This window comes from Dermacentor variabilis, chromosome 6 (assembly GCF_050947875.1).
Source record: "Dermacentor variabilis isolate Ectoservices chromosome 6, ASM5094787v1, whole genome shotgun sequence".
Lineage (NCBI taxonomy): Eukaryota > Metazoa > Arthropoda > Arachnida > Ixodida > Ixodidae > Dermacentor > Dermacentor variabilis.
The window spans coordinates 16218266-16231478 of NC_134573.1; the positions used below are offsets into that span (position 1 = coordinate 16218266).

Consider the following 13213-nt stretch of genomic DNA (forward strand, 5'->3'; position numbering starts at 1 on the left):
AACATATTAAAAATTCAGAAGAAATAAGGCAGATGACACAAATGAAACACAAAATAACAGCAACACTGGGAGTCAGTTCAAAAACGAGAATGAGTCTATACACTGTAACAACAAGAAAATACATAAAATCAGGTGTGGTTAACTTTTCACAGGAAATCGTTTAATGCTATATGCTATGACTTATATGCTGGTAATTTTAAATCTGATGGGACCTGCCGTAGATTTCGTTTTAGAAAACCTAAGGTTTTGTTAGCTGCAGAGATAGTGCTAGTGACATGTGCACGCCAAGACAAATCGTGAGATAGGATTACACCTAGATATTTATAGGGTTGTGCTGATTCTAACGGTGTGGTATTAATTGCATATGAGAAGAAGGAAGGGTCGCAACGGTGGGAGAAGGACACAAATTTGCATTTCTTGGCGTTAAGGGTCATCAGCGAATTGCTGCACCATTCTAAAACACTGTTGAGATCATTTTGGAGTGCAGTATGGTCAGATGAGTTATCGATAGAGCGGTAGATGACGCAGTCGTCTGCAAACATGCGTATATTACAGGAAACACACTGAAGTAAATCATTTATATTAGAAATAACAGGGGACCAAGAACAGATCCTTGGGGCACGCCAGAGGTTACTGGGAGGGGACTTGATAGGTTACCGTTGATTAAAACTATTTGTGTGCAATTAGACAAAAATTCCTTTATCCAGATTAGAACGTTATGGTCCAAGTTCAACAGTTGAAGTTTTAGTAGCAAACATTGGTGGGATACTTTATCAAATGCCTTTGCAAAATCTAAAAAAAAATGCTTCAGTTTGTAAATTAATGTCAAGGTTAGTATGCAAGTCACGAACGAAAATAGCGAATTGAGTTTCGCAAGAGAAACCTTTGCGAAAACCATGTTGTGAAGGGTGAAAAAAGTTATTACTGTCCAAGAAGGCAATGATTTGAGAGCAGATGACATGTTCCATGATTTTGCATGGCACGCTTGTTAGTGAGATGGGTCGATAATTTAATGGACAATTCCTGTTACCTGTTTTGTAGACTGGAATGACCCTTCCTACTTTCAAATCACCCAGTATGTTTCCTGAAGAGAGTGACTGTGAGCAACATACCATGCCAGTGTCCCCGGTAGACTGTGCCAAAGGATCCAGAGCCTATGCGTGGTCCTGTGAGTATTTCGTCAGGCATGATCTCCCAGTCCTCGATGGACTCCCGTGCAGGTTTCTGTTGCTGTGGACAAAGAAGCACAGGAGCCACACTGAGCCATGCCGATGATGTTACCCATTTGTACGTCTTTTTATTGCGGACAAGGATTTAACTTTATACGCAGCACACCAAGCAGCAAAAAACTTGGAACAGCGAACAATGACAAGCAACAAACTGTTTTTGGATCACAGTGACCTTTTCAGTGACTCAGCTGTTGCCAATTTCATGTCCTTTAAGAAGCTGTTTTTATAAACCGCTCAAAGCAAGCATCCCTTTTGCATCTTTTCGCCGTCAGAAGACTTGAAAGGGAAGGTACAGAGACCGAAGTGTGAACATATTTGCAAACAAAATTACTTTTTCATTAAACTTGTTCGTCAAATCCTAAAATGGGCCTAAATACGTAAACAAATTTGGGAGGGTTGGTATGTACGAATGTGTGTTTTGATGTCTCTTAAAGTAATGTCTGCCACTCCAAATAATCCAGCTCAATGACTAGAATTATGTTATCTGGAACAAAACATTTTTAAAAATTCCGGAAAATTTAAAAATTATCACCCCATATGTCTAAATGTACACGACTTGAGCACCTTCAATTTTGGAATTGCAAGGTTAAATATTTTTTGGTTACACATTAACTGATGTCCATCACCACTGGCAATGTGCTGTCCAAGAAAGATTATTATTACATATCCCCCCTGGCTCTTCCTATTTGATGCACATGGCATGGCTGGCATTCATTGTCAGTCCATCCTCAGTCTCTCCGGCCTTGGTTCAAACAAGACATTGGCTGAAACATTCTCGTGGAATCGCTGCAATTTATTCAAGAATGGAGTCTTGTCATTGCCCCACATCTGAAATGCCGAATGCTAGCACTGTAAAGAAAAAGAAAGTGTGTGCGTGTGTGCGTGGTCGGGGAGCGCGCTTTCCAATTGCGCTGCCAGGTGTGCCCGTGTTGTTGCCAAGATGCCATGTATTCACAAAGTGATCAGGTCTAACTGATGGGTACCTTTGGCGCTAGTGTCCGTATAATACAAAGTCAGAGGGCGACGGGAGCGTAGGGAAGATTCTCAACTTGACCAGCGATCTAGTTCCTCTTTTGGCCTGCTTTCTCTCCAGGATAGTTGTTTTAAGGGAGAGCTTGGGCTGACTTTCATGATATGAAGACTGAAAACGCAACATGAAAGTGAAAGAGAAGGAGAGACATTCACTGCTCTCGTGTTTTTCACTGGTTTTCACAGGAAGCACAAAACTCATACTTAACAGCTTTTTAACCTTTTCAGTGCCAACTTCTTTCTTTTTTTTTTCAAGAAAGCACCAAAATTTCATGAATTTCTTTACAATTACTTTGTTGTAAACCGCTTTCATCATTGCAATATCAGCATGGTTATAAAGAAAATTTAGCGCTAACACAAGGAACAAAGAAGGAAGTGCCCGACAAGGGTGTTGTACCAGAAATGAAATTTTCATTGGGATCTACCTGGAATACAGTTAAGCATTGTGAAGTCGGAAAAGTGGCACGCTATTTTGTTAAACAATATTGAAATTCGCTATAGTGAATTTTGACATGTTATGCAAATAAGTACAGCTGCTGATAAACTTTTATAACTCCCTCACGGAAAGGGCCACAAAATTTTCTGAATTAAAGGGCAATTGGAAAAAACAAATTTAAATGAGAGAAAACTGCTTTGTTGAATTTCAGAGTCAACAACCAAAGATATGGTTTTATTCAGTGTTGACAATATCTTCAGATCAGCAATACGAAGCACAGCCTGCAAAAGCTATTGCGTCCACTTCACTGCCGTGACCGCACAGTTTCTCACCATATTACCTAGAGGGAAATCTGGCACTGCTGCGCTGTGGTATGCATGGGACAGGAATGCCGGTATGTTATGACTTCGGATTGGCATCATTCTCGGAGAGCCAGGACACCTTGAATACGCACCTGGCAAGCACCGTTTCGTCTGTCACAATGATTCATTTCCTACTAAAACAGAAAGTAAAAAGCTGTTTTAACTTTATTATTACACAAAAACATGTTTTGTTTCACTATGAGAACTTGTTACTGCATGTAATTATATGAAACCTAAAAAATATCAGCGGGCCGCTAAAGTTGGAGGGCAGACGACAAGATTCGTGCTCGCATTGGAACAGTTTGTCGTCTGTTCGTGCTTCTCTTCGCTTGGTTATGTTTCGTAGGTGAATAACCTTCACAGGAATATGCAATATGTGTGAATGGAAACGTTTTATGAAGATTTAACTTCAAGAACGCGTTATTTGTGTAGCCACATCCACGTTTTAGACGAAGCCTTTTACAACACCAGCCAACACAAGCCTCGCAGACACATATACCGTCATTCCCATGACGGCACAGCACCCCTTAAGAAACAGCCATAGACGGTGGCGCCAGATTTCCGTCCAGGTGTTATAGTGAGAAACTCTATGGCTGCGACTGATAGTGTTGCCCACAGTGGGATGATGCTAACGTAAAGAGTGCAGGCAGGCAGAAGGGAACGAATACTACATCTGCCTTAGCGTCAACGCATTTCTCAAGCTCGAGATTACACGACCTCCAGTGCAAAACGTGTGGGAAGAGAGTGCACATGCATCCCCAGATACCTTGGGTTTCCCACACACCGCAGACTACTTCGAACATGGGGCACTGCGCCGAAGGCAACACAGAGGAGAGGCCCGCACCCCCCTTGCTTCCCCAAAGGAGGCCCACTCTCCCCCACAGTATCTTGTCGAGGGGGACTCGTTTAAGCAGCCACTCTCTGTCAGGCAGCACATGATCACAAACAACCCCTGTGCAATTTGGCCACCTGCGTCTGCGGCAGTTTCCATTTACTGCCTCGGCACGCCTTCGCGGTGGCCCTGAAAGTTCATTAATATTAAAGTTCAATATACGTGGTGTTCTATGAACCAATTAACAAAGTGAAATACTTTGTTATATCAAGGTTTAACTGTGTATGGATATACACAAACAAAAAAAGCACAGAAAGCAAGAAAAGCGCACCCCAGCACAGCAAGAAAGCAAGTAAAATTCTGTGTGACACACTGTCAATTGGCACATGCTGCCTATAACCATTTATCAATATAATCATATTTTGTGTCATTAAGCTTAGTGACTCCTGGCTGGTGCATGTGCCTTCATGTTTCCTAGTGGCAGCACTCCAGTTTTGTCTGTCACCACGAGTCCCGTCCAACCAGCCCAATTTGCAGTTCCAATGCAATATTAACCGTTTAATGTCTTTTACGGTCAAATTTCTGTTATTGTTCTTGTGCTACAGATAGGCAAGCCCACAGAGGCAGTCTGCATGAAGCTTGATATTCCTTGGAACAGAAGTTAAGGGTGCTTCATGCATTGCGTTGTTCCTGGCGTGGCAGGGAAGGGATATTGCAGAGGCGCCGGAGCAAAGCATTCTTGTGGAGCCACGTCCATGTGAGAGAGGTTGCCAGCCAAAATCTTTCTTGCAGTCATCAATACCAACCTGAAGCTACAAACACAACTCCATTGAGCCTACCAGGTCTACGAGGATTGTAGCAGCAGAGAGGGAGGGAGAGCAGTGCACATGGGGAACAATACATGGGGTAAACAGGAAGATGCCTAAATGATTGGAGAAGAGAGCAAGCATCACCACTATCGGGGTCAGCAATCTAGCCCTGCACTGCAAACATTGCAAAACGAACAAAAATGGAAAAAATAGCCAAGTTTGCATGTGCACCCTCAAGCTGTGTCCGATGTGCAAGTCCTGAAAAAGAATGACAACAGGTTAACTCGGGAGAGTTTCGAAGCATGGGAGATAAGTCAAACAGGAGTGCAATGTGTAAGCACACTGTCTGTGGCCTTGACAAGACATTGCTTTTTTTGAGAGAAGCCTCAGGAAGGTAAAAGGGATAAGATTTGGTGACGAAATAAAAAGTGCGGGAATTTCAATAAAGAAATCAGTTGACAGTGCAGCTACGTCTGTGTCTATTCGTTCCTTTCTGTGTCTGTGTCCCACAATTTCTGCTGTTACAGTCCTCGAAGAATAAACCAGCTAGCTCATCAGTTAATTCTTTTCCTACCATGGGGAATATAGGTGTTTTCGGAATGTTATGCCAGATTTTTTTTTTTTTTCTGAAGGAACTACTGCACTCAATATTTTATGTAATACATAAACAAAAAGCAGAATGGATGCACTTTTCATGCATAAAAGCTTTATTAGCGCGATGTATGTCATAAAAAATATATAAATCACCAGAATCAAGATTGTGGGATAAAGTTGGACAAAGTTTGCCGAGACGTGCTAGTATCTACTAAGAAAAACATGAAACCAAAATTATGAGATATACAAAATGTACTGCCGTCTAATAGGCACTATGTCCGAGAAAATAAAAGTTTTTAATTGAGCAGGTTTTCCACTACAAAAATTTAACTGCAAGCACCACAGTTTGGCGTGCCGGGCTGCAGCCGCCAATGTTCCGGGTTGGTATGCGTCGTCGTCCCTCTCAGAGTCTAAGTCCGATGAAAAGGCAGCACCCTCGGACTCGATGCTGTGCGATCCATCAATAAAATCAGCCGCAGATGCAGCAGAACTGCGAGATATGCTATCTTTCGAAGTACGCGCGCTGTTCCCGGAGGCGGCCATTTTTGCTTTCTACTTTGATGCTCGTGAAACTTCAGAGTGCATTAAAACATTGCAGCTTGACAGGAAAAAAGCGAACTGCTTAGAAAAAAATATAGTTGCCCTCCTTCATGTCCAATAGTGCAGTGTGTTGGTGAGCGGCGCAAAACGTCTCAAAAGTGGCGTTTCAAACCATCCTTAGCGGGCTAATGATGCCCAATGGGCGCAGTACGAAAAGAACTTTTCTGATACACACACAAATTCAGAGGCGGAAAAAGGGACTGGAGGTGCAACAGCCGTGTTTACTCACGTGAGGCCTGCACTCCCTTCTCAGATTTTTTTACTGGGTGTGGGCCTTACACGAGGCAAACTTATGGCTGCTCACTCGTGCCTTGAACTGCGCTCAGACTGTTATTCAAATAAGTGCAACCACTGGCGGCTAACTACGAATACATTTACAGCCAGCAACCGACGTTTTTTTTTTTTTTTTTTTTTTTTTGAGACTGGCTAGTGTCATCTTGAAGTGGCTGGTGGTAATTAACTGGTATGTGATAGGCGTGTGATAGTTTCGAAACTTTCTTGCAAAATTTCACACCCCAAAGTGGCCGTGTGGACTTTACGAGAGTAAACATCGTGCCTATGAATGTGCACACTGAAGTTTCACTGAAGCCTAGCCAAGTACGCATAACTTGCCATTTCTAGTCTGCCAACTTCTGGTAGACTAGAATACAAAGTTTATCCTAAGGCCTCAAAAGAAAAGAGAAAGAAAGATTGGCCCTGTGATGGCCAGACACACTCACCGTGATGGCCTTTTTGGAGCTCTCATCGGCCGATCGAGCCCGCGGTCGGCACGTCTTGTGAGCACTAGTTGGCGAGCCCTGAGCACTCTGTGTCCGCGTTGGACTGCCGCTGGGACTGGACGCACTCTGCGGTGGCGCCAGACCTGCTCCAGCCGCAAAGCATACGGGATCTCCACTCCACAGGCCGTCTCACAATGCAGCAGCTTGTGGTAAACAAGCTCGCCCCCCCTTTCTTTTTCTCTCACTCCACAACACTTGTTCAAGTGCTTCCCTTTGCAGCGAGCCCTCTTCTTCCACTATGACAAATCCGAAAAGTGTGACCAGCACAGTCTTGTCCTTTCAAGCAAGCACACTACTGGACTTCACCGAAAAGGCCGATGTTGCACAAGTTTGTCTAACAGACTCTGAATGCTTTCTTTATTGCCAGTGCACAACCCGCTACTATTAGAAGGTCAACACTTCCAATTATATCGCAACTGCCGTCAATGAGAGTCTAAAGTGCTTGCAGAGGAAGTATTTGCTGAAACACTCATTTGGCCCTTAGTGCTACACATTCTGACCCGGTGTATGCAAAACGTGTCCTCCCTTCTGACTAGTACAACCTGCGATGCTGTGACAGATGCTAGGCTGTGAATAGATAATCTTTCCAGGTCTCACGCATGGTCATCGTGAGGAAGAGCTTGCCATCCTGAACAAGGTGACATGCCTGTGTCTCAGTGGTGGCCAAAGCTAAGTGCACATGCAACACAAGCAATTTCCACATAAGGTGCAACAAGGTACCAATGTCAATAATGACAGCTATTAACAAATAACGACAGCATTACGTGCAGGCTGATGCATTCCAGAGCAACACCAACTTGGGGGGGGGGGGGGGGAAGGGGTGAGAACACTCAGAGGTGTGCTCGAGTGAGCAAAATGTGTGTACAAATATGAAGCACACTCTATACTGACCCCTGTATTCATATATGCATCTTAATTTGAAGCTCGTGCTCGACTTGATCTAAACGACGCCTGGCGTGAATGCGCCCAAGACACTCATAACATTTCCTTTGGCGTGTCCATGACAGGCATCATTTAAATCAAGCACGGGCTTCAAGATGCATTTCTGAATATGGGGGTGAGAGTAGGTTGACGTGCAAATTAAACCTCTACTGTAGTGTCCCAGGTATTCTGCATATATGGTGAAACATCCGTGAACAATGCTGGCTTGCATCTAGCCTGACAGAGGCTCGCAGTTCCTGGTAAAAGGGGCAATCTTTTCAATGCATAAGAAGAGAACAGGGATGGGAATGCCCAAAGTAATGTTGTAGCAATTTTTAGAGCAGATAAAATTTCATTCTGGAGCAGATTGGAGCGGTCAAATTCTATCTTGGAGCAGCCTGTAGCCCGTTATTGTATTATGAAGCAGTTTGGAGAATGCAAATTTTAAATAAGAGCTTCACAATACCTTGCACTCTGCATTAAATGTCTTGATCAGCCTAAAGGCACTGTTAATACTATTTTTGCATTAAGTACTGGCAAAGTGATTGGAGGGGTTCTCCAACAAAAGTTGCAAAGAAGCTAGAAACCCCACTGGTTTGTTCAGACATTTCTAAGCAGCACAAACTAGTTGAAACCAAGATTCTGCAGATGACTGATTTCACTTTGCCACTCACTAGACTCATTAGAAGCACCCAGACATCTGGAGTTTAAATATAGTGATTGGGTGTGAGCCCCCTGAGTAAGCCAAGAGAAGCAACATTCCTACTCTCTTGGCTTCTCCTTCTCCGAGTCCCCTTGCCGCATGAGCCTTCTCTTGCCGCTCACCCTCTCAGTTTGCACTTCTTGACTGCTGCAATCGCACTGCTGTGCAGCAATGCAGTCGACGTGACATCAGGACCGTGGGGCTGCACATGATAATCTTGAGCAGCTGCCACGGTGGCAGTGCGACTCAAAGCAAAGCAAAGCAAACAAAACAAACTAAGAAAACAATTAAATTCCGAGGCTTTACAAGAAACCATGATACGACTGTGCGGCATGCTGTGGTGGGGGAGTCTGCAATAATTTGGCCACCTGGGGTTCTTTCACCTGCACCCTGTGCATGGTACAGGGGTGTTTTTGCATTTTGTCCCCATCAAAATTAAGCTTACCACTAATGTGTTCGTTTCTTAAGAAAAAGTGGATTTTTCCACATACCACTAACAGCCGGAAACAGTTGCGTGCAGTGTACTGCCACATTCATGTGTCACTGCGTAAAAGCACATTGTATTTAAAAAGGTTGCCAAGAGTGCACAAAGGGCCAAAGACAAGAAAGCAGAAAGGGTGAATGCTCTTTTCGTGCCTTTATCCTTTTTTTACACTCTTGACATTTATTATGAATCCAAACCAACTAGCCCAACTTGCTGTGTTACTACATTGAATTTACACCATTTACACAAAATTTGCCCCAATATTTGTCCATTGTACCCAATAGTCTCTTTACAGACGGATCCCTCAAAAGGCCACCAAAGGCAAATACTAAGTCAACATGGACTGTTAAAATACCATTTCAGAAACCTTGCAGTGCTTGTTTCGGGCCAAGAAAAGACCACCTAAAAGAAGATCATGTCTGAAGGGTGCGGATAACATTGGCGCAATTCAAATCGCTCTGCGCTGAATGAAAGAGTGGCGACGTTAAATGTGCTATCTCCGCCCTTTACAGCCGTCTGTGAGTAAAACGGCACCCTGCAGAGGGTGCTAAGGTTTTTTGCGCAAAACAAAAACGTGCGACCATGGAGAAACCAAGCCAAGCCAAACCAAGCCAAGTGGCTCGAGTTCGAGCATCCTGCATCGTCACATAGACATGGAAATCTCTGCTACTTGCATTTTGTTGGAGTTTCACGAGCTAGCAAAACCAGTGCAGCACTGTGCGATAATGAAACTACTGAAACGCGGAAGTGAGGGTGGTGCAGAGTCGAGTGAAAACAAAACATTTCCAGCGCCAGCAGTTGTCAAGGGTAACGTCAATGAATTATTTTTTTCGAAACATCGAACAGAACTCGAACAGTAGCATTTTCTTCAGTCTTACAATGGAATGCAATTATCTTTTTATAATAAGAAGTTGAGTACTAGCGACAGAAATAAAATGAGTGCCTTCGTCATCGAGCTAGCACTTGAATGTCCTGGCTGAATCGCAAACTATGTCCTGCATTTACCCAAATTTTTCTATTACTAGAACATTGTTCGTGATAATACTGACACCTTGGGCGTCCTCGAGCATTGATCTATCACTTAAGCTTGACTTAATATTTGCCTTTAGTGTCTCTTTAAACATGGAATTTGTTGCATTGATAATTAGGTAGATCAAACAAAGTGAGAACAATAAGTATGTTTGGGTGTGGACTGTACTGGTGCGCACACATAAAGCCCGCACGGAACACCTCCACACTTTTCAACTGATGCAGGTGCCACCAAAGCTTATTGCACAGTGTGCCAGGGCAGTGCTTGGACGGTGCACAGCAGAAGTCGTCTTCTACAAAACGTGGAGCAAGTGTGTGAAGGAACTGGAAGCTGAGAAACAGATTTCATGACGACATCAACGCTCGAGCTGGGAAGCTTCCTGCCAACAGACGCTCAACTGCAGATGCAACCAAAGAGGACACCAATATGCCTGCATGTGCTGTGTTGACATCGTGTGGAGATAGCACTGCATCCCAATGAGGTGCACAATTGTAAAAGATGGGTGTAGCCCTTACACAAGAGTATACACTAGTTGCACATACACACACGCACACACACACACATGAGCGGTACTGCTTTCACCTGACTGCTTTATTTCTGACCCTAAGGGTACCTTAGCGGCCAAACAGATGATGGCGATAGCTGTGCCCCACAAACACGTGTTGGTGCCCCAAGAAAAGCCAATCCTTTTTTCCTTGCCGTATCCCCAAGTTCTGCTATGGCTTCCACCATCTATGCCCTGGCTTTGTCCAACAACCACCACGTGTCTGTGACTCAAACACACACACACAGTGACAGCGAGTGCCGTGCGGAGGCCGGCTGCAAGACACGCACCTCCCGATGCCCCCGGTGGCGCCCTCTGCGAGGCGTATGCAAAGGCATGCCGCTTGGAGGCGCTCCCCGATGATGGGTGGGGCAGGGTCAGGTGGTGGGATGACGACGAAGGGGTGGATGCGCTCCCGCGGGGCGGAGGGGAGTACGACAGGGACGGGAAGCCATTGCACCAAAAGCTGCGTGCGGCCTGCGGCGAGGATTCTGCCAGGACACGTGCACGCAGCCACAGGCAACCACAGTTAGGTCATGCAACAAGACTCGCATGCTGCTGCTGCTACCTCAGAGGAAGGAGAAAGGGGCCGAGGTGCATTACACAGCTCTGTCGTTCGCACAAGACTTTGATCATTCAGGCTACAGGGCCGTTTCCTCATGCGCATCGAGGCAACTTCCATTTCTTGAGCTTGTCTAAGCAACATCAAGTAGCAAGTGAAATGCAAGCATTGACGCTTTTTTGTTACATCTTCACTAAAGCTTTCAACTTGTGCCAAGGAACATTGTCCTGTAGAACTTGGAGTACTCTAAGGTTTGCAGCCACCAATTTCATGGCCATAGAGAAGTCAATGTTAAGATGAAGCAGGCATGATGGTTGTCCAAAAAAAATATTTAGAGGGACCACAATTCTCCTTCCTTTAAATCAAACATGCTCACAGCACTAGTACAAACTACATAGCACAGCTCTCTGGCAAATACACTAAAGTAGATTTCTACACTTGCTACACAAATAAGGGCTACCTGGCAACACAGGATATGCTTTCGGCATCAGAAATCCAGAAACAGGAACACGGCGGTGCAGAGACAATAAAATGTGCATCTTAGCACAGGGCCACTCCACGAGACACAAAAACTGGTTGTACATTTCACACTTCTAATTGATTTCATAATTCCATACACCGTAAAGATACACACTGACACACCAGTGTACTCTTCTACAGCAATCAGCAATTCGTCATGAAGTAGTGAGTAAGAAAGGTGTTCGAAATCAATAGCAAAAGCATCAAAACATATGTCACAGCTAAAACTTAAAAATCTAAACTTCTTCCATTACTAACAAACAGATTTTTTCATTTTTAAGAGATTAAGATGCTCTTGTAAATAACATGCAAGTGGTTTCTGCCAAGTGTCCTGCTCCCATACAATAACTGCAGAAGGTTTGTGGGCTTTCTTGTTTAACAATACGTCAAAGCCCTTTTTAATTCAGAAATTCATCTATAGCTTCATAAAAGTTCAACTTTTTGCAAAGTTTCCTAGCTTCAACTCTCACTTGTTCAGTGCAAACAATTTTCAATACAAACATGCGGTCACTGAAAATGAACTTCTGTTGATAGTTAGCTCTTGTTTGTTGACTATTTTTCTGTGAATACTAAGATTTGTCAACTCAAAGTGGTTGACAGTGGTGAGAAGATATTTTGACTCGTCTTTACCCTAGTTAGCAGAGGTAACAAAGAATAAGGCAATTCAGGATCCTAAGGAAGCAGACATCTTTAAAAATAAATGGAAATTCAGTACATTTTTGAAATGTTTGCAAATTCGTGATTTTATTTCCCCTGTTTCAAGCCCGAGCTTCAAATTTTGGTCTTTTCCATTTCATGCCTTCGCTGCTTTTCTTTTCTCTTATGTCTTTCCATCACTAGAGCAATTTTAATGCTTACAGGACATTTGCACCCACTGGTAACCTGGTTCTTTCAGGCTCACATTACACAAGCAAGGATGTAAAGTCACTTTTCAGCGGTCCAAGTATAGTTGAAAAGGTTATATGCTGAGTAATGCTTTCCATCTACCGCACATACCTTACCTAAAGGCTTAATTAAAACAATGAGGATCTGGACAAGATGTTTCTTTTTCTTTTTTAACCATATTTCAGATGATGGTAAATGCAAACTTCACATTTCACAACATCACAAGAAAAAAAATGGTGCAACATCTCATTTCGCAGTCTCTTTTTACTGCACAGGAAAGCTATGTGTGATATTAAAGAAAAAAAAAAAGAAAATAGAAAACTGGGTGGTTTGCTTTTTAAACAATGACAAACTTGCAAATTAATAGGAATGAATTTTTAAAGAAGGATTTTTAAATCTACTAGGCCAGTGAAAAATCTCCTTATTCATTTGTGACTTTGAGAACTATCCATGGGGCAAATTTAAAGAATATGAGGCTCCAAATAATAGACACAGAAGATCAACATTTAGAACATTCAAAAAATGTAACAAATTTCAGATTTTTTTTTTTTTAATGAGCTCTTTCAGGGCAACGAATTTTCATTTATACTGCTTTTTGTCACTTCTGCTAGCCATATGAAAAAATCCTATTGTTATGGCTTCACTAGCGTGCTTGTGACATGGTTTCAATGCTGGGAAAAAGCACCTTCTATGAGAACGGTGCTTTTGTCTAGCACCCTTTTACAATTTTTTGCCGACATCTAGTTGCTTTCTGGGAAATGCAAAATTTAGTTTTGTGCTGTTGACTTGTCTATGCATCTGTGCAGACTATACAAACGTTGAAAAAAATTTTAAATGTTAAGTCCTTCTAGCTTCAATGTGGCAAGCTCCTGCTATCACTCATTTTTCCTGCTGC

General features: G+C 43.2%; 1 protein-coding gene across 3 annotated transcripts in view; it reads right to left on the reverse strand.

Annotated features, from left to right (window-relative positions):
- Nucleotides 1-13213, reverse strand: part of Raf (serine/threonine kinase raf oncogene) — a 221222-nt gene that overhangs the window by 137209 nt on the left and 70800 nt on the right. For 2 of the 3 annotated variants that reach the window (XM_075694804.1, XM_075694806.1), the window contains exons 10-12: nt 10643-10843; nt 6611-6753; nt 1113-1230 (exon numbers count right to left, since the gene is read on the reverse strand). In XM_075694804.1, the coding sequence (XP_075550919.1) occupies nt 1113-1230; nt 6611-6753; nt 10643-10843 (462 nt within the window). The remainder of the gene's footprint in view (nt 1-1112; nt 1231-6610; nt 6754-10642; nt 10844-13213) is intronic. The other variant, XM_075694807.1, reaches the window with a different exon arrangement.